We start from the raw sequence: 26,176 nt of genomic DNA, 5'->3' as shown, positions 1-26,176 counted from the left end.
TGAAATTGTTGAACTCGATGTTGAGTCCAGAGGGCTGTAAAGTGCCTAATCGAAAGGTGAGGTGCTGCTCCTCGAGCTTACGTTGAGCTTCAGTGGAACAGTGTAAGAGGCCGAGGACAGTGAGGTCTGAGTGGGAGTGGAGCAGAGAATTAAAGTGACATCGACCGGAAGCTTGGGATCCACCTTATGGACTGAACGGAGGTGTTCCCCAAAGCGGTCACCCAATCTGCATTTGGTTTCCCCAATGTAGAGGAGACTGCATCATGAGCAGCGAATACAGTATACTAAATTGCAAGAAGTACAAGTAAATCGCTGTTTCACCTGGAAGGGGTGTTTGGGGCCCTGGACAGTGGGAAGGGGGGAGGTGTAAGAGCATATGTTGCATCTCCTGCGCTTGCACGGGAAGGTGCTAGGTGAAGGGGTGTTGGGGGTGATAGAGGCGTGGACCAGGGTGTCGCGGAGGGAGCGGTCCCTTCGGAATTCTGAAAGGGGAGGTGAGGAGGAAGATGTGTTTGGTGGTGGGATCACACTGGAGGTGGCGGAAATGGCGGAGGATGATCTGTTGAATGTGGAGACTGGTAGTGAAAGGTGAGGACAAGGGGAACCTTGGCGTGGTTCCGGGAGGGAGGGGCAGGGGTGAGGACAGAAGTGCGGGAGATAGAACGGACACGGTCGAGGGCCATGTCAACCATAGTAGAGGGGAATCCTCGGTTGAGGAAAAAGGAAGACATGTCGGAAGCACTGGTGTGGAAGGTGGCATCGTCAGAGCAGATGTGGCGGAGACGGATAAACTGGGAGAATGGAAGAGTCCTTGCAGGAAGCGGGGTGGGAGGAAGTGTAGTCCAGGTAGCTGTGGGAGTCAGTGGGCTTGTAGTGAATGTTTGTCAATAACCTATCCCCAGAGATGGAGAAATCGAGGAAGGGAAGAGTCAGAGATGGACCATGCGAAGGTGAGGGAAGGGTGGAAATTGGAAGCAAAGTGAATGAAATTTTCTAGTTCAGGGCAAGAGCAGAAAACGGCCGATAGTCATCAATGTACTGGAAAACGGGAGAGGACCCGAGTAGGACTGGAACAAAAAATGTTCCACATCCCACGAAACGGCAGGCATAGCTAGGACCCTATCTCGACTCTCTTTTTCTCCCCTTGTCCAGTCTCTCTCCACCTACATCCGCCACATTAACAGTTTCCTGGCCCCAACCGCCTCCTTTTCACCATGGACGTCCAATCCCTTTACACCTCCATCCCCCACCAGGATGGCCTGAGGGCGCTCCACTTCTTCCTTGCACAGAGGCTCAACCAGTCCCCATCCACCACCACCACCCTCCTCCGCCTGGCTGAACTTGTTCTCACATTGAGCAACTTCTCCTTTGACTCCACTCACTTCCTCCAAATTAAAGGTGTTGCTATGGGAACCTGCATGGGTCCTAGCTATGCCTGCCTTTTTGTGGGATATGTGGAATATTCTTTGTTCCAGTCCTACTCCGGTCCCCTCGCTCACCTCTCTTTCCGATACATTAATGACAGTATTGGTGCCGTTTCCTGCTCTTGCCCTGAACTAGATAATTTAATTCACTTTGCTTCCAAATTCCACCCTTCCCTCACCTTCACATGGCCCATCTCTGACTCTTCCCTTCCCTTCCTCGACTTCTCCATTTTTCCCCACCAGCCTCCACATTCAACAAATCATCTTCCGCCACTTCCAGCATGATCCCATCACCAAACACATCTTCCCCTCACCTCCCCTTTCAGCATTCCAAAGGGACCGCTCCCTCCGCGACACCCTGGTCCACTCTATCACCCCCAACATCCCTTCCCCTTCGTCCAGCACCTTCCTGTGCAAGCGCAGGAGATGCAACATATGCCTTTATACCTCCCCCCCCCCCCTTTCCCACTGTCCAGGGCCCCAAACACCTTCCAGGTGAAACAGCGATTTACTTGTACTTCTTGCAATTTAATATACTGCATTTGCTGCTCACGATGCGGTCCCCTCTACATTGGGGAGACCAAACGCAGATTGGGTGACAGCTTTGCAGAACACCTCCGTTCAGTTAGTAAGGGTGACCCCGAGCTTCAGGTCGCCTGTCACTTTAATTCTCCGCTCCATTCCCACTCGGACCTCACCATCCTTGGCCTCTTGCATTGTTCCACTGAAGCTCAACGTAAGCTCGAGGAACAGCACCTCATCTTTCGATTAGGCACTTTACAGCCCTCTGGACTCAACATAGAGTTCAACAATTTCAGGTCATAACCTCGGCCCCTATCGTGTATATTTTCTTCTCTCCCACATGGCAGCTGTCTTTCATTCTGCCAGTGCAATTTACACTTCATCTAGAGCCATCTTTTATTTCTTAACCTGTCCCATTACCATCTCTTTTTGCCTTGAATGTCTCTTAATCTCTCCTGCCTTCTATCCTAGCTCAGACCTTCCCCTTTGTTCTTTCTTCCCCTGCCCCCATTTCCCAGCCCCTGCACTTGCTTAAAAATCTGTTCCATTTCCTGCTTTTTCCAGTTCTGACGAAAGGTCATCAACCTGAAACGTTAACTCTCTTTCTCTCTTCACAGATGCTGCCTGACCTGCTGAGTATCTCCAGCATTTTCTGTTAGTAAACTTTAGTAATTGTTTCCCCGACACTGGGTGCGAGTGGCAGTCGGCTAAAGCTGGTGTATAATGGGAGCTGGAATTTCAGTGCTGTGTCTGGACTGAGCACCGTGGGACGGTGATGTCCCAGGGCTGTATTGTAAAGACATCCTACTACAGCCTAGGGCTCGGCATCTGTCCACAGGAAAGGCTGGGAATCACTCTCTTCCAATTGTCTCTGCTTCCCTTCCCTCCTGTGTGAATCTTTGGGCCTTTTTTTGTATTGACTGCGCTGCTGCTCATTGTTATTGAGAGTTTAGTCGTTTATCTGCTAACTGAAGTTGTTCAGGCAATAGTTGTGATTGTGCTCTGTGCCCATGGGAGGGAAGGATTGTATGAGCTGCCTGTTGGGCCTCATTGTATTGGCGTATCGAGCCTTTCACTCGTGTGGATCAGTCATTGTTGGCCGTGTGTGGATCAGACGTCCTCCTCCTGCTCTGTCCTTGTTGCTGTGTGTGACCGGCCGGGATGGGCAGTGCTGACTGCTTCTGACGGTGCAGAGCTGAAGCTGTTTGTTTCTGTAGGATTCCTGCTGTCGAAGGCAGGGCAAAACCCGGGTCCAGCTGGGAAGGGTGTTCTACAGCTGCCGCTCATTATCCTGAAACTCTTGGAAAAGGTTTACGTCAACAGCAGATCCTCTCCAAACACAACAGACCTGTGTCAGCGGCCACTCACCCCAAGGTCAATGGAAGGGAAGTGGAGTGGACAGGGCACCGACTGAACTGTGGAGAGGGCAAAGTGTGGGCAGGAGAGGGTGATGTCATAAACCAGATATCCAGCAGTTTATCAGAACTACAAGATACACCTTTGGCCATACTTAATGCCAGAATTGCTCAGGGCAGCCATGTTATTACACTGGAAGATAGGAACAGGAGGAGGCCATTCAGACCCTCGAGCCTGTACCTCAACTCCATTTTTACCACCCTTTGATCTGTGGTAAACCACTGTATTGTATATTGCCACCTCTGGGTGGCGCTGTGTATGGAGGCATGCCTCAGCTGACTCCACCCACCACTGTGTGGGTTTCGTTCAGACTTGTTCAGTCACTCACGAAGAAGCATGGTCTCTTCTTAGCTAATAAAAGCCTTATTCATCTCTTCTTTCGACTCATCATCTCTTCTTCGACTCATCACCTTTTATGAAGTAATTGATAAGCGTATCAATTTTATTAGCTAAAAGTTAAATGGCGACACCTGAGGAGCAACAACAGCAACGGATACAGCAGACATTGCTGAGAGCCCTCAGACCACCACGCCTGGACCTCGACCCTCAAGATGTGGGTGCATCAGCCAAGTTTGAACACTGGCTGAGCTGCTTTGAATCCTTCCTCGCAATCTCACAGGTTACAGAGGAGGATCACAAACTGAAAATTTTGACCGCCCAGGTGAGCCATCAAGTATATATGCTAATCCGGGACTCTAATACGTACGTGGCGGCCCTCGAGCTACTAAAAGGGCAATATACGCGCCCAGTGAACACAATTTACGCCCGACACCTCTTGGGATCCCGCAGGCAGCAACCGGGAGAATCGGTAGGGGCATTTGCACGGGCGCTACTGGCACTCTGCAGAGACTGCGATTGTAAAGCGGTAACGGCTGTGGAGCACGCGCAGGGACTCGCCTGTGATGCCTTCGTCAGGGGCCTCCAGTCAGACCACACCCGGCAGAGACTGCTAGAAAGCAAGGAACCCGACCTGAAGACGGCCATTGCCCTTGCGCTCTCGTTAGAGGAGGCCCACCGAAACCTCGAGGCATACCCCCGTAACGGCGCCGAGACATGGCAATCGAAACCGTGGGACACGGGACTGCCGCCCCCGGCACCAACCGCTGCAGCGACCCAACCGAGACAGCAGCCTCCGGTAAGAACTGCTTCGATGCCCAGTAACCAGGCCCAAAAATGCTATTTCTGTGGCCAGTTAAAACATCCCAGAGCGCACTGCCCAGCTAAGACAGCTACCTGCTCGGGCTGCGGGAAGAAAGGCCATTACGCTAACGCCTGCAAGGGGAAGCCAGCCAGCAGCGCAGCGTGCGGGCCGTGGGAGCAGCCATCTTATCCGCCATTTTGTGTACCCCCGGCCGCATGGCATCCGCCGCCATTTCGTCACCGGAACCGACCACCGTCTCGGCGGATGACTATAGTGACTCACTAAGCCACATACTGGCCTTCGTGACGCTGGATCAAGGCCACCCTCACCATCTATCCAGCTCCATGATGGATATCGCGGTAAACGGCCGCGCCACCAGTTGCCTGATCGACAGCGGGAGCACAGAGAGTTTCGTCCACCCCGACACGGTACGTAGCCACTCCCTCACGATTCTGCCAACGCACCATCGCATTTCTATGGCGTCCAAGTCCCAGTCAATGGACATCAGCGGCTACTGTGTGGTGACCCTGTCAGTAGGGGGCACTGAATATCAAAAATTTAAACTGCTAGTCCTGCCCCGTCTTTGTGCTGCCGTCCTGCTAGGGTTGGATTTTCAGTGCCACCTTAAGAGTGTCACACTAGCATACGGTGGACCCCTCCCCCCACTCACAGTCTGCAACCAACAACTTTTAAATCGCCCGCTGCAAACCACCTGCAGCCTTTCCACATTAAAAGTCCCCCCCCCTCCCCTGTTCGCTAACCTCACCCGCGACTGTAAACCCATCGCTACCAAAAGCAGGCGGTACAGTGCCGGGGACAGAGCTTTTATCAGCTCTGAGGTGGAGCGGCTCTTGAAGGAGGGCATTATCGAAGGTAGCACTAGCCCCTGGCGAGCCCAGGTTGTAGTCGTTAAAACCACTGCAAAACGCCGCATGGTAATCGACTACAGCCAAACCATAAACCGGTACACCCAGCTGGACGCGTACCCCCTCCCTCGCATATCTGATATGGTCAATCAGATTGCGCAATACAAAGTATTCTCCACCATCGACCTTAAGTCAGCGTACCACCAGCTGCCCATCCGCCATGAGGACCGCCAGTATACTGCCTTCGAGGCAAACGGCCGCCTCTACCACTTCCTTAGGGTCCCCTTCGGCGTCACCAACGGGGTTTCGGTCTTCCAAAGGGAGATGGACCGAATGGTTGACCAGAACGCGCTGCGGGCAACCTTCCCCTATTTGGATAACGTCACCATCTGCGGCCACGACCAGCAGGACCACGACGTTAATCTAGCAAATTTCCTCCGTACGGCCCAACGGCTGAACCTAACGTACAATAAGGAAAAATGTATGTTTCACACCAAGCGCCTGGCCATCCTCGGCTGCGTGGTGGAGAACGGAGTCATCGGGCCCGACCCCGACAGAATGCGCCCCCTAATGGAGCTACCCCTTCCCCACTGCCAAAAAGCACTGAAGAGATGCCTGGGGTTTTTCTCCTACGCCCAGTGGGTGCCCCTCTATGCAGACAAAGCCAGGCCCCTCATCAAAGCCACCTCCTTCCCCCTGACACCAGAGGTGTGTGCAGCCTTCACTCTTATCAAGAACGATATCGCGAAGGCCGCAATGCACGCGGTGGATGAGTCCATCCCCTTCCAAGTGGAGAGCGATGCCTCCGACTTCGCCCTAGCCGCGACCCTTAACCAGGCGGGCAGACCCGTGGCCTTTTTCTCAAGGACCCTCCAGGGCCCCGAGACGAGACACTCCTCCGTCGAAAAGGAGGCCCAGGCTATTGTAGAAGCGGTGCGTCACTGGAGGCATTACCTGGCCGGGAAACGATTTACCCTGCTCACTGACCAGCGTTCAGTAGCTTTTATGTTTAATAATAAGCAGAGGGGTAAAATCAAGAACGACAAGATCTTGAGGTGGAGAATCGAACTCTCCACCTACAATTATGATATCTTGTATCGGCCAGGGAAACTCAATGAGCCCCCAGATGCCCTATCACGTGGTACATGCGCCAACGCGCAGAGTGATAGGCTGCAGTCCCTCCACAATGACCTCTGCCACCCGGGGGTCACCAGGTTTTTCCATTTTATCAAATCCCGTAACCTGCCCTACTCCATCGAGGAGGTCAGGACCATGACCAAGAGCTGCCAAATCTGCGCCGAGTGCAAACCGCACTTCTATAGGCCGGACAGAGCAAGCCTGATCAAGGCCACCCGCCCCTTCGAACGCCTGAGCGTCGATTTTAAAGGGCACCTCCCCTCCGCTGACCGCAATGTGTACTTCCTCAACATAGTTGATGAGTACTCCCGTTTCCCCTTTGCCATCCCTTGCCCAGACATGACCAGTACCACGGTCATCAAGTGTCTGAATGACATCTTCGCTCTGTTCGGGTTCCCCAGCTATATACATAGCGACAGGGGCTCATCGTTCATGAGCGACGAACTTCGGCAGTACCTGCTAACAAGAGGTATCGCCACGAGCAGGACCACCAGTTACAACCCCCGGGGGAACGGCCAGGTGGAAAGGGAGAACGCGACGGTTTGGAAGGCAGTCCTCTTAGCACTAAAATCTAAGGGCCTTCCGACCTCCCGCTGGCAGGAGGTCCTCCCTGCAGCGCTTCACTCCATTCGGTCACTGCTTTGTACTGCCACTAATGCGACCCCTCATGAGAAAATGTTCGTTTTCCCCCGGAAGTCTACATCGGGAACCTCGCTACCGGCATGGTTGACTTCTCCTGGGCCCGTCCTACTGCGGAGGCACGCGAGGACGCATAAAACGGACCCCCTGGTCGAGCGGGTGCACCTCCTACACGCCAACCCCCAGTATGCCTGGGTGACATGCCCAGACGGGCGGGAGGACACGGTCTCCATACGAGATCTCGCACCCTCGGGTACCCCTGAATTACCACCGTTATCCCCCTTACCACCGTTATCCCCCTTACCACTGTTATCCCCCACCACCCCTCCCAACCCAACCCCTGCAGACGGCATGCCAAAGCCCCAGGAATCTTCGCCAACCACCTAGACACCAGACCCGACGTCGGATGCTGCAACACCACCGCCGCCACCACGACGATCAGGACGTCAGACAAGGCCTCCTGATAGACTTAACTTGTAGTACCCTTCACCCCGCCGGACTTCACATTAAACAAGGGGTGAATGTGGTAAACCACTGTATTGTATATTGCCACCTCTGGGTGGCGCTGTGTATGGAGGCATGCCTCAGCTGACTCCACCCACCACTGTGTGGGTTTCGTTCAGACTTGTTCAGTCACTCACGAAGAAGCATGGTCTCTTAGCTAATAAAAGCCTTATTCATCTCTTTCGACTCATCATCTCTTCTTCGACTCATCACCTTTTATGAAGTAATTGATAAGCGTATCATGATCCATATCCTTACCTAATGATCTGCCAATATCTGTCTCGCAAATTTAAAATTGTTGTACTCTGTATAATGACTCTCTGGTCTGTGGCTGTTTACACGAGCCAGCACCGGTTGCATTTACACTTTGTTGGTGCACAGTTCCATTCAAATAGTGTGCAGACGAGGTGGGAAAGTTTTACTGTGCTCCAAGCAGTAATGTGTGGACTCTGCTTTCACAGCTGGTCTGAGGCAGTGTGTCTGGTCCTAGGACTGCTGATCACTGCCGGCTGGTGTTGGGACTCGATCTCTGGTGAGTGACACTACGTCACGCTGATTACAGGCGAATCACACGTTACACCGTGAGATTCATGGGGAATTTAGCTTGTGACATTTTATATGTCTGCTTGTGGACACTCCGACAATTAATGCAATGTCCAGTCCGTGCCGACTTTAATGAAACCCCTCCTGACCCATCACCTTCTGTTTGAAGCAGCGGGCCGTCTTAAAGCGCTTCACAGCCAGAGAGTTATTTTGTTGGCGCGCAGTCATGTAATGCAGGGAAACGCGGGAGTCAATATACACAGCAAGATGCCACAGACAGCAATGAGATAAACGCAGATTGTTGGTAGGTGAGCGATTGCGGGTATGGTCGTGCATTGAGCAATGTGTGAGGCTAGTAATGCAGTTGATAGACAGCTTTTGAAGATACACTCACTGATCCTGACCAGTGGTCTGAGGTCATGAAGCTTTTTTGGGCACTGGAGTGAGGTGGTGGGGGGAACACTGCTGGCAGTAACGGCCTCAGTGTTGTAGTCCCATATCGTTCTTTCTGGAGAGCCTCCTGGCCCCTGTAGGTAGAGGGCCTGTCTTGCAGTGTTGACCCCCTGCACAAAGCTGGATTACTGCGTGTGAGGCCCTGGGTGCCCTTTCCCTGGCTTGCTGAGGCAGTTTTCCCATTTTTTGAGGTTAGGAAGGGAATTCAGCTTTAAGAGCTGAATATTCACATTTGGGACTTTTTAATGTTAAATATTTTTTAAAAGGCAGAAAGGGCTGTAAACTGCATTGTTTCACCATTTTAATTTGTATTGCTTCAGAGTGCATGGCCCCTTTAATTCTCAGACCTCTTTGTCCACAATTCCTTGTGAACTCCACAGCCTCGATTCCAGAGGCTGTGGGAAGCTGCAACGCCGCTCCTGGACAGGAACTTCTCCTCAGATGCCTCCAGCAATGCCACCAGGACGGCGTTGCATGGAAGGTAAGCGCTGCGGCAACAATCTCCATTTCCCCCAGACGAATTTTTCCCTGTTAGCATTTGGCCATTTTCAGCGGCCGTTAACGTCCAGTGACACCGGTAAATTTACTGGCTAAAACAAATTTCTCCCCCTAAATGCTGAGCAGCTCCATAACCGGGGGCTCGCCTTCAGTTTCATAACGTAGGAGTTTCTGCCAAATTTTGAGTGGAATTTAAACGGGATGTTTGTGCTGACACTCCAGTGCAGTGCTGAGGGAGAGCTGCACTGTCGGAGGGGCCGTCTTTCAGATCAGACATTAAACCGAGGCCCCGTCTGCCCCCTTGGGTGGACGTAAAATATCCCATGGCACTATTTTGAAGAAGAGCAGGGGAGATCTCACTGGTCTCCTGGATGTTGATTTATCCCTCAACCAACATCACTAAAACAGATTATCTGGTCATTATCACATTGCTGTTTGCAGGAGCTTGCTGTGTGTGAATTTGCTGCTACGTTTCGTACATTACAACAGTGACTACACTTCAAAAAGTACTTCATTGACTGTAAAGTGCTTTGAGACGTCCTGAGGTGGTGAAAGGTGCTATAAAAATGTGAACTCTGGCCTGCCCCTGTGAACTCTGGCCTGCCGTGCTCTGTGACATCATCGAGTCTACAGCTCGGCCATTTGGCCCGGTGCCGGTGTTTATGCTCTACACGAGCCTCCTCCCACCCTTCATCTAACCTTATCAGCATAACCTTCTATTCCTTTATCCCTTGTGTTTATCCAGCTTCTTCTTTAATGTATCTATGCTTTTTGCCTCAACCACTTCCCGTAGCATAAAAACATAGAAGATAGGAGCAGGAGAAGGCCATTCGGCCCCTCGAGCCTGCTCCGCCATTCAATGAGATCATGGCTGATCATCCAAATTCAGTACCCTGTCACTGCCTTCTCCCCATATCCCTTGATCCCTTTAGCCTTAAGAAATATATCTTAACTCCTTGAATATATTTAATGAATTAGCCTCAACTGCATTCTGTGGTAAAGAATTCCACAGGTTCACCACTCTTTGGGTGAAGAAATTCCTCCTCATCTCAGCCCTAAATGGCTTACCCCTTATCCTTAGACTGTGACCCCTGGTTCTGGACTCCCTGGCCATCGGGAACATCCTTCCTGCATCAAGTCTGTCTAGTCCTGTTAGAATTTTATAAGTTTCAATGAGATCCACTCTCATTCTTCTAAACTCCAGCGAGTATAAGCCCAATCGACCCAATCTCTCCTCATACGTCATTCCTGCCATCCCAGGTATCAGTCTGGTGAATCTTCGCTGCACTTCCTCCATGGCAAGAACATCCTTCCTCAGATAATACGACCAAAACTGCACACAATACCCAAGCTGTGGTCTCACCGAGACCTTGTACAACTGCAGCAAGACATTCTTGCTCCTGTACTCGAACCCTCTCGCTATGAAGGCCAACATACCATTTGCCGCCTTAACCGCCTGCTGCACCTGCATGCTTACCTTCAGCGATTTGGTGCACAAGGACACCCAGGTCTCGTTGCACTTCCCCTTCTCCCAATCTATTGCCGTTCAGATAATCTGCCTTCCTGTTTTTGCCACCAAAGTGGATAACCTCGCATTTATCCACATTATACTGCATCTGCCCAATCACCCAACCTGTCCAAATCATCCTGGAGTTTCTCGGCATCCTCCTCACAGCACACACGCCCACCCAGCTTTGTGTCATCTGCAAACTTGGAGATATTACATCTAGTTCCCTCGTCCAGATCATTAATATATATTGCGAATAGCTGGGGTCCTAGGACCAATCCCTGCGGTACCCCTCTAGTCACTGCCTGCCACTCGGAAAAAGACCCGTTTATTCCAACTCTTTGCTTCCTGTCTGCCAACCAGTTCTCTATCCAGGTCAATACCTTGCCCCCAATCCCATGTGCCTTAACTTTACACGCTAATCTCTTATGCGGGACCTTATCGAAAGCCTTCTGAAAGTCCAAATACACCACATCCACTGGTTCTCCCTTATCTATTTTACCAGTTACATCCTCACAAAATTCCAGTAGATTAGTCAAGCACGATTTACCTTTTGTAAATCCATGTTGACTTTCACAGAATCACAGAAACCCCACAGTGCAGATAGAGGCCATTTCGGCCCATCGAGCCTGCACCGACACATATCCCACCCGATCCCTGTAACCCCTACACCAACACATGTCCCACCCTATCCCCGTAACCCCATGTATTTAATCCCCCTAACACTAAGGGTCAATTTATCATAACCAATCAACCTAACCCGCACATCTTTGGACTGTGGGAGGAAACCGGAGCACCCGGAGAAAACCCACGCAAACACGGGGAGAATGTGCAAACTCCACACAGACAGTCACCCGAGGCCGGATTCGAACCCGGGTCTCTGGCGCTGTGAGGCAACAGTGCTAACCACTATGCTTTGTCCGATCTTGTCACTGTTTTCCAAGTGCTGTGCTATTACATCTTTTATAATGGACTCTAGCATTTTCCCCACTACCGATGTCAGGCTTACCGGTCTGTAATTCCCCGTTTTCTCTCTATCACCTTTTTTGAATAGTGGGGTTACATTAGCTACCCTCCAATCCATGGGAACTGTTCCAGAGTCTATAGAATTTTGGAAGATGACCAGCAATGCATCTACTATTTCTAGGGCCACTTCCTTAAGTACCCTAGGATGTAGATTATCAGGCCCTGGGGATTTATCGGCCTTCAATCCCGTCAATTTCCCTAACACAATTTCCCTACAAATACTGGCAGCAAGTTCCACATTCTAACCACTCTGGATAAAGAAGTTTCTCCTGAATTCCCTATGGAATTTATTAGTGACTATCTTATATTTATGACGTCTAGTTATGGTCTCCATCTCCAAACATATTCTCCACTTCTACCCTATCGAGCCCTTTCATTATCTTGAAAGGCCTTGAAGAGCATAAAGACCCCTATCTGGAGAAAAGAGCCCCAGCCTGTTCAGCCTTTATGATGGGTATAACCTCTCGGCTCTGGTATCATCCTTGTGAATCGTTTTGCACCTTCTCCAGTGCCTCTATATCCTTTTAATAATATGGAGACCAGAACAGTTCACAGTACTCAAGTGTGGTCTAACCAAGGCTCTATATAAGTTTGACATAACTACTGCTTTTCAATTCTATCCCAGAGAAATGAACCCCAGTGCTTTGTTTTTTTTATAGCCTTGTTAACCTGTGTCACTCCTTTTAGTGATTTGTGTATCTGTGCCCCGATCCCTTTGCTCCTCTACCCCATTCAGACTCTTATTTTCCAAGGCGTATGTGGCCTCCTGATTCTTCCTACCAAAATGCATTATATCACACTTACCTATATTGAAATTCATTTGCCAATTGCATGCCTATTCTGCAAGTTTATTAATGTTGTCTTGTATTTTGTCACAGTCCTCCTCAGTATTAACGATACCCCTCTGTGGTAAACCACTGTTTGTATTCCACTGTGGACATGCCTCGGCTGACTCCTCCCACAAGTCCTAGTATAAAGGTGACTGCTCCCCAGCCCCTTTGTATTCTGGACCGGTCGACCACTCGAGGCAGACCTTCATTCCTTTGTTAATAAAAGCCTTTAGTTACTCTCTCAACTCTCAGTCTTTTATGAGTAATTGATAGCACATCAATTTTATTAACAAAGTTTTTATAATGGAGAAGATCCTCACACCAGCATGCCTGGACTTAGATCATCGGGAGGCGGACTCATCCACCAAGTTTACTCACTGTCTTAAGTGTTTCGAAAAATTCCTGACCGCCTCCGCAGCAATCAAATCGGACGAGGACAAACTGGATGTCCTGACCTCCAAAGTGAACCACCGAGTGTACTCGGTCATCCAAGACACGACCTCGTACGCGGACGCTATCAAGCTCCTCAAGGACCAGTACATGTGCCCAGTGAACGAAGTGTACGCCAGGCACCTTCTGGGGAGTCGTAAACAACAACCTGGGGAATCGACCGTGGAATACCTTCAGGCACTGTCTGTGCTTGGCCGGGCCTGTGGTTGTAAGGATGTAAAGGCCGCCGTGTACACAGAGGAACTTATCCGGGACGCTTTTGTAGCGGGCCACAGATCCAATTACACCCGACAGCAACTGCTGGAGCAGAGTGACCGTGACCTCAACAAGGCCTCTGAACTCGCACTATCATTGGATGCAGCCTACCGGGGCATGGATGCCTACTCCTCTGCACCGTGGACGCCACGGGGAATGACAGCCTGGGACACGGTAGGACCGCCTCATAGCGCCGTGCCACCCCAGCAACGGCCCAACTACCGCAGCAGTGTCCCAAGGCCAGACAGCAGTGCCCCAAGGCCAGAAATGCTACTTCTGTGGCCAGGCAAAACACCCCAGAGCGCGCTGCCCAGCGAAAAACGTGATCTGCTCGGGCTGCGGGAAGAAGGGACACTACGCTAACGTCTGCAGGGCCAAAGCCACCCCGAACCCCAGCAGCGCCGCGTGTGGGCCATGCGGGCCGCCATCTTGGGCCTCCCCGGCCATGTGCGAACCACCGGTACAGCAGCCATTTTGGACGCCTCCAGCCACATGGGGATCATGGACACCGCCATCTTGGACGACAGCCGGAACGCAGCAGGCCCCCAACACCGCCTCATCGGATACCCGCAGTGACACACCGACCCCTACGCTGGCATCCGTTACACTGGACCAAGCGAGACCGCACCAGCTGGCCAGTTCCACAATGGACATTAAGGTAAATGGCCACGATACAATCTGCCTTTTTGACTCTGGGAGCACGGAGAGCTTCATCCACCCCGACACGGTGCGGCGTTGCTCTCTCTCCCAGTCCTGCCTGCGCACCAGCGGATTTCTATGGCCTCCGAGTCCCAGTCGGCGGACATCGGCGGCTACTGCGTAGTGACACTCGTAGTAGACGGGACCGTGTACGATCATTTTAAACTTCTGGTCCTGCCCGACCTCTGCGCTGCCGTCCTGCTGGGGTTAGATTTTCAGTGCCACCTTAAAAGTGTTACGATGGCGTACGGTGGACCCTTACCCCCACTCACAGTCCGCAGCCAGCAGCTCCCAAATTGCCCGCCGCGCACCAGGTGCAACCTCTCCGCACTCAGTCACACCGCCCCCCCCCCCCCACTGTTTGCTAACCTCACCCCCGACTAAGCCCGTCTCCACAAAGAGCAGGCGATACAGTGCCGGGGACAGGGTTTTCATTAAAACCGAAGTGGAGCGGCTCCTGAAGGAAGGGATTATTGAGGGCAGCACCAGCCCCTGGCGAGCCCAGGTTGTGGTCGTTAAGACCGGCGAGAAGCAGCGCCTGGTCATCGACTACAGCCAGACAATAAATCGCTACACCCTGCTGGACGCCTACCCACTCCCCCCGCATAGCTGATATGGTCAACCAGATTGCGCAGTACCACGTCTTCTCGACCATTGACCTGAAATCAGCGTACCACCAGCTCCCCATCCGCCCTGAGGACCGCCAGTACACTGCCTTTGAGGCAAACGGCCGCCTCTATCACTTCCTTAGGGTTCCCTTTGGCGTCACCAACGGGGTCTCCGTCTTCCAAAGGGAGATGGACCGGATGGTAGATCAAAATGCGTTGCAGGCCACTTTCCCATATCTGGACAATGTGACCATCTGCGGCCGTGACTTGCAGGACCATGATGCAAACCTCGAAATTCCTCCGCACCGCCCAACTCCTGAACCTGACATAACAAGGAGAAGTGCATATTCCGCACAAACCGCCTCGCCATCCTTGGCTGTGTTGTGGAACACAGGGTCATTGGCCCCGACCCCGACCGGATGCGTCCCCTTATGGAACTCCCACTGCCTCAAGGCCCTGAAGAGGTGCCTAGGGTTTTTCTCCTATTATGCCCAGTGGGTCCCCTACTATGCGGACAAGGCCCATCCACTGATCAAGTCCACCTCTTTTCCCTTGACGGCAGAGGCCCGCTTAGCCTTCCACCGTATCAAGGAAGACATTGCCAAAGCCACCATGCACGCAGTGGACGAATCCATCCCCTTCCAGGTGGAAAGCGACGCGTCCGACTTTGCCCTGGCCGCTACCCTCAATCAGGCGGGGAGACCCGTGGCCGCCTTTCCACGAACCCTCCAAGGCCCGGAGACCAGACACTCCGCTGTTGAGAAGGAGGCCCAGGCGATTGTGGAGGCTGTGCGTCATTGGAGGCACTACCTGGCCGGAAAACGATTTACCCTGCTCACTGACCAACGTTCAGTTGCTTTCATGTTTAACAACAAGCAGAGGGGCAAAATCAAAAATGACAAGGTCTTGAGGTGGAGAATCGAACTTTCCACCTACAATTACGAGCCCGGGAAGCTCAATGAACCCCCGGATGCGCTATCGCGTGGCACCTGCGCCAGCGCGCAGATCGATAGACTGCGGGCCCTCCACAATGACCTCTGCCACCCGGGGGTCACCAGGTTCTTCCACTTCATCAAGGCCTGCAACCTGCCTTACTCTATTGAGGAGGTCAGGACCATGACCAGGAACTGCCAAGTCTGTGCTGAGTGCAAACCGCACTTTTATAGACCAGACAGAGCCCACCTGATAAAAGCCACTCACCCCTTCGAGCGCCTGAGCATTGATTTTAAAGGGCCTCTCCCCTCCTCCGACCGCAATGTGTACTTCCTCAATATTATTGATGAGTACTCCCGTTTCCCGTTCGCCATCCCCTGCCCGGACATGACCAGTGCCACGGTCATTAAATGTCTGAACGACCTCTTCACCCTGTTCGGTTTCCCCAGCTATATCCATAGCGACCGGGGCTCATCGTTTATGAGCGACGAACTCCGTCAGTACCTGCTAACTAGGGGTATTGCCACAAGCAGGACCACCAGTTACAACCCCCGGGGGAACGGACAGGTGGAAAGAGAAAATGCGACAGTTTGGAAGGCCGCCCTGCTAGCCTTAAAGTCCAGGGGCCTTCCAACCTCCCGCTGGCAGGATGTGCTCCCCGATGCGCTCCACTCTATTCGGTCACTGCTCTGCACTGCCACTAACGCCAACCCTCATGAGAAAATGTTTGTCTTCCCAAGGAAGTCCACATCGGGGACATCGCTACCACCATGGCTGACGTCCCCAGGGCCGGTCCTACTGAGAAGGCACGTGAGGACCCATAAAACGGACCCCCTGGTCGAGAGGGTCGACCTCCTCCACGCCAACCCCAGTATGCTTACATTGCATACCCGGACGGGCGGGAGGACACAGTCTCCATAAGAGACCTTGCACCCTCGGGGGCCGCAGTAACCCACTACTCACTACCACCCCACCCCCCTCCCCCACGATCCGATATCCAGCCCCAGCAGACGGCAGGCCTGGGCCCAGCGACCCGCTCGACATCTACGAGGACGACACGCCTGTGCCACAGCCTACGCGGGACTCGACGCCGGAAGCTCCACTACCCCTGCCGTCGCCACGCCGATCACAGCGGCAGACAAGACCTCCGGAGAGACTCCAATACACTAACTTTTAATACACTTCACCCCGCCGGACTCAATTTTAAACAAGGGGTGAATGTGGTAAACCACTGTTTGTATTCCACTGCGTACATGCCTGGACGTGCCTCGGCTGACTCCTCCCACAAGTCATAGAAACATAGAAACATAGAGATAGGAACAGGAGTAGGCCATTCGGCCCTTCGAGCCTGCTCCGCCATTCAATGAGATCATGGCTGATCTTCGTCTGAGATCATAGCTGATCTTACCAGTTCAGTACCCCGTCCCCGCCTTTTCTCCGTAACCCTTAATCCCCTTAGCCTTCAGAAATATATCCAATTCTCTCTTGAAAATATTTATTGAATTAGCCTTCACAGCCCTCTGTGGCAGGGAATTCCACAGGCTCACCACTCTTTGAGTGAAGAAATTCTTCCTCATCTCTGTTTTAAATGATTTGCCCGCTATTTTTAGACTGTGGCCCCTGGTTCTGTGCTCCCCGGCCATTGGAAACATTCTCTCTGAATTCAGCCTGTCCAGGCCTGCCATAATTTTATATGTTTCGATGAGATCCCCTCTCAATCTTCTAAACTCCAGTGAGTACAAGCCCAAACTATTTAATCTCTCTTCGTAGGTCATTCCCGCCATTCCAGGTATCAGCCTGGTGAATCGCCGTTGCACTCTTTCCATGGCAAGAACATCCTTCCGCAGATGGGGCGACCAAAACTGTACACAATACTCCAGATGCGGTCTCACCAGCACCTTGTACAGCTGTAGTAAGGTATCCCTATTCCTATACTCGAACCCCCTTGATATGAAGGCCAACATACCATTTGCCTTCTTAATCGCCTGTTGCACCTGCATGCTCTCCTTCAGTGACTGGTGCACAAGAACACCCAGGTCCCTCTGCACTTCCCCATCTCCCAATCTATTGCCATTTAGATAATCTACCCTCCTGTTTTTACCCCCAAAGTGGATAACCTCGCATTTATCCACATTATAGTGCATCTGCCACGTATCCGCCCATTCCCCCAACCTGTCCAAATCGCACTGTAGCCTCCTGACATCCTCATCAGAGCCCACCCCTCCTCCTAGTTTAGTGTCGTCAGCGAATTTGGAAATATTGCATCCAATTCCCTGATCCAGATCATTTATATATATTGTGAACAGCTGGGGTCCCAGGACAGATCCTTGCGGCACCCCGCTGGTCACTGCCTGCCACTCCGAAAACGAGCCGTTTATTCCAACTCTCGGTTTTCTATCCGCCAGCCAGTTCTCTATCCACGTTAATACTTTGCCCCCAATCCCATGAGCCTTAATTTTGCATGATAATCTTGTGTGGAACCTTATCGAAGGCTTTCTGGAAGTCAAGGTACACCACATCCACTGGCTCTCCCCCATCTATTTTACCAGTTACTTCCTCAAAAAATTCCAGCAGATTAGTCAAACACGATTTACCCTTTGTAAATCCATGTTGACTCTGTCCGATCCTTTCCCCATTTGTCAAGTGCTCCGCTATTTTATCCTTAATAATGGACTCTAGCATTTTGCCCACAACCGATGTAAGGCTTACTGGTCTATAATTCCCTGCTTTCTCTCTACCCCCCTTTTTAAATATTGGGGTAACATTAGCTACCCTCCAATCCACGGGTACTGTTCCCGAGTCAATGGAGTTCCGGAAGATGATCCTTAGAGCATCTGCTATCTCCAGGGCCACCTCCTTAAGTACCCTAGGATGTAGTTTATCAGGCCCTGGGGATTTGTCGGCCTTCAGTCCCCTCAACTTACCCAACACCATATCCCTAGAGATACTAATTTCTGTCAGCTCCTCCCTCTCATTAGTCCCTATGTTTGCCGATATTCCTGGGAGGTTATTTGTGTCCTCCTTTGTGAATACAGAACCAAAGTATGAGTTTAATTGGTCTGCCATTTCCTTATTCTCCATTATATATTCTCCCGAATCGGACTGCAAGGGACCGACTTGGGATTTTACCAGTCTTTTCCTCCTGATATACCGATAAAAGCTTTTGCAGTCTGTCTTTATGTTTGCTGCAAGTTTACTTTCGTATTCTATTTTCCCCTTCCTGATTAATCCCTTTGTCCTCTTTTGCTGTATCCTGTACTGCCCCCAATCTTCCGGTCTGGTGCTTTTTTTTGCCAGTTGATATGCCCTTTTTTGATTTTATGCTGTCCCTAATTTCCCTCGTTATCCACGGTTGAGTCACCTTTTTAGGTTTATTTTTATGCCAAACCGGTATAAACATGTTCTGGAATTCTTCCATTCTATCTTTGAATGCTTGCCATTGTCTATCCACTGTCAATCCCCCCAGAAACACCACCCAATCAATCTTACCCAATTCCCGTCTCATACCCTCGTAACTCCCTTTATTTAAGTTCTGGACCTTAGTCTCTGATTCAATTTCCTCACTCTCCATCTCGACTGAGAGCTCGATCATATTATGATCGCTCTGACCCAAGGGGCCTCGTACAAGAAGATTGCTGATAAGTCCCTTCTCATTGCACAATACCCAGTCTAAAATGGCCTGATCTCGAGTCGGCTCCTCGACATATTGGTCCAGATAACCGTCCCGAAAACATTCCAGGAATTCCTCCTCCTCAGAATTTTTACTAATTTGGGTAGTCCAATCAATATGTAAATTAAAGTCACCCATGATGACAGCTGTGCTCTTATCGCACGCTTCTCTAATTTCCCTTTTTATGCCTTCCCTCACCTCCATATTACTATTTGGAGGCCTATATATCACACCCACTAACGTTTTCCTCCCCTTGCTATTTCTCATTTCTACCCATACAGATTCCGTTTCATCCGAGTTAATATCCTTCCTTTCCATTGCATTAATCCCCTCCTTTACCAGCAATGCTACCCCACCTCCCCTACCTTTTTGCCGATCCTTCCTAAATATTGTACATCCCTGGATGTTAAGTTCCCAGCCTTGCCCACCCTGCAGCCACGTTTCTGTAATCCCAATCAAATCATACTTGTTTACCTCTATTTCCACAACTAATTCATCCACCTTGTTCCTAATGCTTCTAGCATTAAGATACAAAGCCTTCAGGCTTGCTTTTTTCACACTCTCATTATGAATTAGTTTGGCCCTTTGTGTTTCTCTCCTTTGCTTATTGCTTCTCACCTTTCTACCATCTATTTCTGACTTCATATGACTTCCCTCTTTTCCACTACCTAGGTTCCCATCCCCCTGCCAAATTAGTTTAAATCCTCCCGAACCGCCCTAGAAAATATTACCCCGAGGACATCGGCTCCCTCACAGTTCAGGTGTAGACCGTCCCCTTGGTACAGGTCACTCCTCCCCAAGAACTGGTTCCAATGCCTCAAGAATTTAAATCCCTCTCCCTTGCACCACTGCTCAAGCCACGTATTTAGCTTATCTATCTTACTCTCTCTAAACTTATTAGCTCGTGGCACTGGTAGCAATCCAGAGATTACTACCTTTGAGGTCCTACTTTTCAATTTAGCTCCTAACTCCCTAAATTCAGCTTGTAGGACCTCCTCCCTCTTTTTACCTACATCGTTGGTACCTACATGTACCACGACAACTGGCTGATCCCCCTCCCCCTTCAGAATGCTCTGCACCCGCTCCGAGACATCCTTGACCCTTGCACCAGGGAGGCAACATACCATCTTGGAGTCTCGGTCTCGGCCACAGAAACTCCTATCTATCCCCCTTACAATTGAATCCCCTATCACTATAGCCCTATCCCTCTTTTTCCCACCCTTCTGTGCAGCAGAGCCAGTCATGGTGCCCTGAACCTGGCTGCTGGTGCCTTCCCCTGATAAGTCATCTCCCCCAACAGTACCCAAAACGGTAAACCTGTTTTGGAGGGAGATGACCGCAGGTGACTCCTGCACTACCTTCCTGCCTTTACCCTGCCTTTTGGTCACCCATTTACTGTCTGAGCTAGCCTTTACCTGCGGTGTGACCAACTCATTGAATGTGCTATCCACAACATCCTCAGCATCGCGTATGCTCCAGAGTGAGTCCATTCGCAGCTCCAGCGCCGCCATGCGGTCCGCTAGGGGCTGCAGCTGGACACACTTCCTGCACACATAGTTGTCGGGGACAGTGTCCCTGATTTCCCACATGGCACAGGAGGAGCATGACACGGGTCCGAGCTGCCCTTCCATGACTTAACCCTTACAATACCCTTTTATTTACTACGATTTAGCTTAATTATTGAATTCTACTTAGAATAAGTTTGTGAAAGTACTCACCAACCAGTCACCTACCTGTTTTCTGGTGTTGTATTTTCACTGCCGCCTCCTGTCCTGGAACCTTTTCCACCTAGGTTAGGCTCCTGAAATAAAATAAATTGAACCTACCTTTTCAACTTCCCCTAACCCCTAAAAGGTTAGAGGAGGTGGAAGGGTGGGAGACACTACACTGTAGTGTTTCGGGTTTAGCAACAGCTCCACCTATATAAGAGTTACTGGCCTCCTGCTCTCCCGACTGCACCAGCTGTGAAAGAAAAAGCCCGCGAAAGGTGAGCTTTTAAACTCGCCAGTTACTGGCCTCCTGCTCTCCCGACTGCCCCAGCTGTGAAAGAAAAAGCCCGCGAAAGGTGAGCTTTTAAACTCACCAGTTACTGGCCTCCTGCTCTCCCGACTGCACCAGCTGTGAAAGAAAAAGCCTGCGAAAGGTGAGCTTTTAAACTCACCAGTTACTGGCCTCCTGCTCTCCCGACTGCCCCAGCTGTGAAAGAAAAAGCCCGCGAAAGGTGAGCTTTTAAACTCACCAGTTACTGGCCTCCTGCTCTCCCGACTGCACCAGTCCTAGTATAAAGGTGACTGCTCCCCAGCCCCTTTGTATTCTGGACCGGTCGACCACTTGAGGCAGACCTTCATTCCTTTGTTAATAAAAGCCTTTAGTTACTCTTAACTCTCAGTCTTTTTTGAGTAATTGATAGCGCATCACCCTCCAATTTGGTGTCATCTGCAAATCTTGAAATCCTGCGTCCGGGTCGTTAATGTAATTTTTCAGCAACAGTGACCTCGCCCTTTTGAACTCTGACCAGCTGTGCTCTGTGACCTCTCCCTTTTGAACTCTGACCTGTGTAGTGAGTGTTCAGACACTGAATTCTGGAAAGGGATTAATGCAGGGATTGGAGCTGGGATCACTTCAATTCCAGCTCACCACACAGCTTATTTTCTGTTCAAAAATGTTCCCACGCTCACGAGGCGGTTAATGTGAGGTTGGGCTGTTTGATGATGTACTGTAACTGCTTGATTTGTCTTTCAGGTTATGTGAACAGAACCGGAAGATCAAACTGAGCTGTAGAAATCCCGTGTCAGGACAAGCTGCTGCTCGTCTCCTGTCTGTTTCTAAACCTGCATCAACCGATCGTTGGTCTGAAGACAGGTCCTGAACTCCAGCAGTGCACCGCTTCAAAGCACGAAGAACACTTGCTTCAGAATTATCCCTCGCTCTGCATCTCTGGCTCTGAATCACTGAAAACCTCATACTATATGATGCATTTTGATAGGAAGAATGAGGAGAAGCAATATAAACTAAATGGTACAATTTTACTGGTGGTGCAGGAATAGAGACACCAGGGGTTTATGTACGCAAGTCTTTGAAGGTGGCAGGACAAGTTGATGAGGCTGTTGATGAAGTATATGTGATCTGGGGCTTTATAAATAGAGGCATAGAGTACAAAAGCAAGAAAGTTATACTAAACCTGCAGTAATAGGGGACTTCAATTCTAATCTAGACGGGGAAAACAGAGTAAAGGGCAAGGAGAGTGAAGCATTCCTTTAAATATGTACAGGAGAACTTCCTTAATCATGTTTCTAGCCCAATGAGGGAAGAAGCAGTGCTGGATCTAGTTCTGGGGAATGAAGTTGGGCAAGTGGAGTATGTTTCAGTGGGAGAACATCTGGGTAATAGTGATCATAATATAATTAGGTTTAAAGTAGTTATGGAAAGGGATAAAAAAATATCAACGGTGAAAATACCCAACTGGAAGAGAGCTAATTTCAGTGATTTGAAAAGGGACTGAAAACACAGATTGGCCAGGAAAACAGATAACCAGGAATGGCAGGCCTTCAGGGCAGAGATTAGTTTGTACCCAAACTATCATATTCCCAAAAGGAGCAAAGATGGGGCATCGAATGCTCGAGCTCCCTGGATGACAAAGGAAATAGGAATTAAAATAAAACGGGAAAAGGGGGTTGATGATGACCTGCCAGATACAGAATACAATCCATAACCAGGCAGAATACAGAGTGTGCAGGGGGATTGAAACCGGATACAAGCAGGGCAAAGAGAGAGTATGAGAAAAGATTATAAAAAGATTTTTGGGTTCCTTTTTTTTCCTAAACATATAAAAAGTAAAAGTTAAATGAATTAAGGGCCGATGAGGGACCATAAAGGAAATATTCTTGTGGAGGGCGAGGGCCTGTCTGAGGTACTGAGTGAGTACTTTGCATCTGTCTTCAACATTAACTTCATCCTTTTGTGAAGTAGAGGAGGGGGCAGTAGAGATATTGGATAGGATGACAATAGATAGAAAGGAGGTGCCAAATAGGTTGGCATCACCCAGTCCAGATTGTGGGTTCAAGTTCCTTTCCAGAGACTGGAGCACAAAAATCAATGCTTCCGCTCCCGTGCAGTGCTGCACTGTCGGAGGTGCCGTCTTTCGGATGAGACGTTCAACTGAGGCCCCGACTGCTCTTTCAAGTGGACGAAAAAATCCCATGGCACTATTTTGAAGATGAGCAGGGGAGTTAACCCTGAGTCTTGGCCAATATTTATCCCTTAATCAGCATAACAAAAACAGATTATCTGGTCATTATCACATTGCTGTTTGTGGGAGCTTGCTGTGTGCAAATTAGCTGCTGCGTTTCTTACATTACAGCAGTGACTACACTTCAAAAAGTACTTCAACTGTAAAGTGCTTTGGGACATCCAGTGGTCGTGAAAGGCGCTATATAAATGCAAGTCTTCTTTCAGATGGGATGCATCCTAGATTGCCAAGAGAAATTAGGATGGCGATAGGAGAAACTCTGACCACAATCTTTCAATCCTTGGATACGGGAGGACTGGAGGATTGCAAATGTTACACCCCTGTTCAAAAAAGGGAAAAGGGATAAACCTGGTAACTACAAGTCAATCAGTCCGTCAGTGGTGAGAAAGCTACTAGAGACCGGGGACAAAATTAATTCTCACTTGGAGAAGCATGGGTTAATAAGAGACAGCCAGCACTGATTTATTAAAGACTAACCTGATAAAGTTCTTTGATAAAGTAACAAAGAGGGTTGATGAAGGTAGTGCTGTAGCTGTTGTATATATGGACTTTCAAAAGGCATTTGATAAAGTATTGCATAACAGACTTATTTGGAAAATAGAAGCAAATCGTATTAAAGGAATGGTGGTAACTTGGGTACATAATTGGCTAGGGGATAGGAGGCAGAAAGTAGTGGTGAATGGATGTCTTTCTGACTAGAGAGAAGTATGCAGTGCGGTCCCCCAGGGGGCAGTATTAGGACCATTGCTTTTCTTACATATAAATGACCTGGACTTGGGTAGAGGGAGTACAATTTCGAAGTTTGCGGATGATACAAAACTTGTCAAAGCAGTAAATAGTGAGCAGGTTAGTAGCAGATTTCAGGAGGACATAGACAAACTGGTGAAATGGGCAGACACATGGCAGATGCAATTTAATGCCGATAAGGGTGAAGTGATGCACTTTGGGAGAAACAACATGGAGAGGCAGTATAGTCTAAATGGTCCTATATTGAGGGGGTGCAAGAGCAGAGTGACCAGGGGGTGCATATTCACAAATCTTTGAAGGTGGCAGGGCAAGTTAATAAGGTGGTTAAGAAAGCGTATGGGATCCTTGGCTTTATAAATAGGGGCATTTAATACAAAAACAAGGAAGGTATGCTAAATCTTTACAAATCTCTGGTTAGGTCTTAGCTGGAGTATTGTGCACAATTCTGGGCCCCACACTTTTTAGGAAGGATGTCAAGACCTTGGAAAGGGTGCAGAGGAGGTTTATCAGAATGGTTCCAGGGATGACGGACTTCAGTTATGTGGAGAGACTGGAGAAGCTGTGATTGTTCTCCTTAGAGCAGTGAAGGTTAAGGGGAGATTGGATAGAGGTGTTTTGATAGAGCAAGTAGGGAGAAACTGTTTTCTCTGGCAAGTGGGTCGGTAACCAGAGGTCACAGATGTAAAATACTTGGCAAAAGAACGAGGGGGTAAATGAGGAGAAATGATTCCACGCAGAGGGTTATGATGAGCTGGAATGCAATATTTGCAAGGGTGGTGGAATCCGATTCCATCGGAACTTTCAAAATGCAATTGGACATGTGCTTGAAGAGAACTAATTTGCAGAGTTATGAGGCGAAGGCTGGGAGTGGGACTGATTTGCAGAGTTATGAGGCGAAGGCTGGGGGTGGGACTGATTTGCAGAGTTATGAGGCGAAGGCTGGGGGTGGGACTGATTTGCAGAGTTATGAGGCGAAGGCGGGGGAGTGGGACTGATTTGCAGAGTTATGAGGTGAAGGCGGGGGGTGGGACTGATTTGCAGAGTTATGAGGTGAAGGCGGGGGGTGGGACTGATTTGCAGAGTTATGAGGTGAAGGCGGGGGAGTGGGACTGATTTGCAGAGTTATGAGGCGAAGGCGGGGAGTGGGATTGATTTGCAGAGTTATGAGGTGAAGGCTGGGGAGTGGGACTGATTTGCAGAGTTATGAGGTGAAGGCGGGGGGTGGGACTGATTGGACGGCTCTTTCAAAGAGCCAGCACAGGCACGACGGGCCGAATGGCCTCCTGTGCTGTAAGATTCTATGAAACCTTTATAAATCACTGGTTAGGCCTCATGCACGCTCACTGTCCCCCTCACTCCCACACACTCACTATTAATCATACATTCTGTTAATAAAAGTTTTGTGGTACTGATGTGAAGTTCTATAAAAGCTGTCTGGCTTCTGCTGTTTTATTAGTTGCACTGTGCAGTGCCGAGGGTTGTTGGGCTTTGAGAGTACTGTGCATTCTGTTGTGTGATGTCATGTCGATATTTTAAACTGGATTTATTTATTAAAACATTTTTATCAAGGGCTGCGGAATGAGAAATGTTTTTGACTGCAGTATTTGGTGTTTTATCCTGTTTTTCCAGCTGCCAAGGACCTAAGCCCTGGAATTCCCTCCCTCTGCCTCTCCTCCTTTAAGACGCTCCTTAAAACCTACCTCTTTGACCAAGCTTTTGGTCACCTGCCCTAATATCTCTGGTACGGTGTCAAAGTTTGTCTTTGAAGTGCCTTGGGACATTTTACTATGTTAAAGGCGCTGTATAAATGCAGGTTGTTGTTGAGGGGTCCTGTGTTTGGAGATGTTGGCTGCAGGGAATGCCCAGGTGGAGTGTGGCAGGGACAGAATCCTAATCAGAAATAGCAGCATCCTGCGATGGACCAGCTACAAGCTGCTTCTCACCTTCTGCCTGCTTCCTCCCACACGTGCAGGCAGTTGAGGGGTTTGGTAGAAGGGAATGCATGAACTGCCAGTGAGAATGCAGACTGAATGTTACCGGTAAGATCAGTGAAGTCTTG

The 26,176-nt window shown here is 49.9% G+C and overlaps 1 protein-coding gene across 3 annotated transcripts in view; it reads left to right on the top strand.

The window, feature by feature from the left end:
• Nucleotides 1–25,687, top strand: part of LOC147103046 (uncharacterized) — a 36,560-nt gene extending 10,873 nt beyond the window's left edge. Inside the window, exons 1-2 of one of the 3 annotated variants that reach the window (XM_085962319.1) lie at nt 6,456–13,869; nt 21,864–25,687. In XM_085962319.1, the coding sequence (XP_085818445.1) occupies nt 12,810–13,574 (765 nt within the window). In that variant the 5' untranslated portion in view covers nt 6,456–12,809 and the 3' untranslated portion in view covers nt 13,575–13,869; nt 21,864–25,687. Of the gene's footprint in view, nt 1–6,455; nt 13,870–17,203; nt 17,369–21,863 lie in introns of those variants that run through there. The other 2 variants (XR_015072887.1, XR_015072888.1) reach the window with 2 other exon arrangements.
• The last annotated feature ends 489 nt before the right edge of the window (nt 25,688–26,176 follow it).

Source organism: Somniosus microcephalus, chromosome 20, assembly GCF_052327205.1.
Source record: "Somniosus microcephalus isolate GS21.2 chromosome 20, FLI_Smic_1.0, whole genome shotgun sequence".
Classification (NCBI taxonomy): domain Eukaryota; kingdom Metazoa; phylum Chordata; class Chondrichthyes; order Squaliformes; family Somniosidae; genus Somniosus; species Somniosus microcephalus.
Note: the sequence above shows the minus strand (reverse complement) of the source record. Positions and strands in the feature narration are given on the sequence as shown.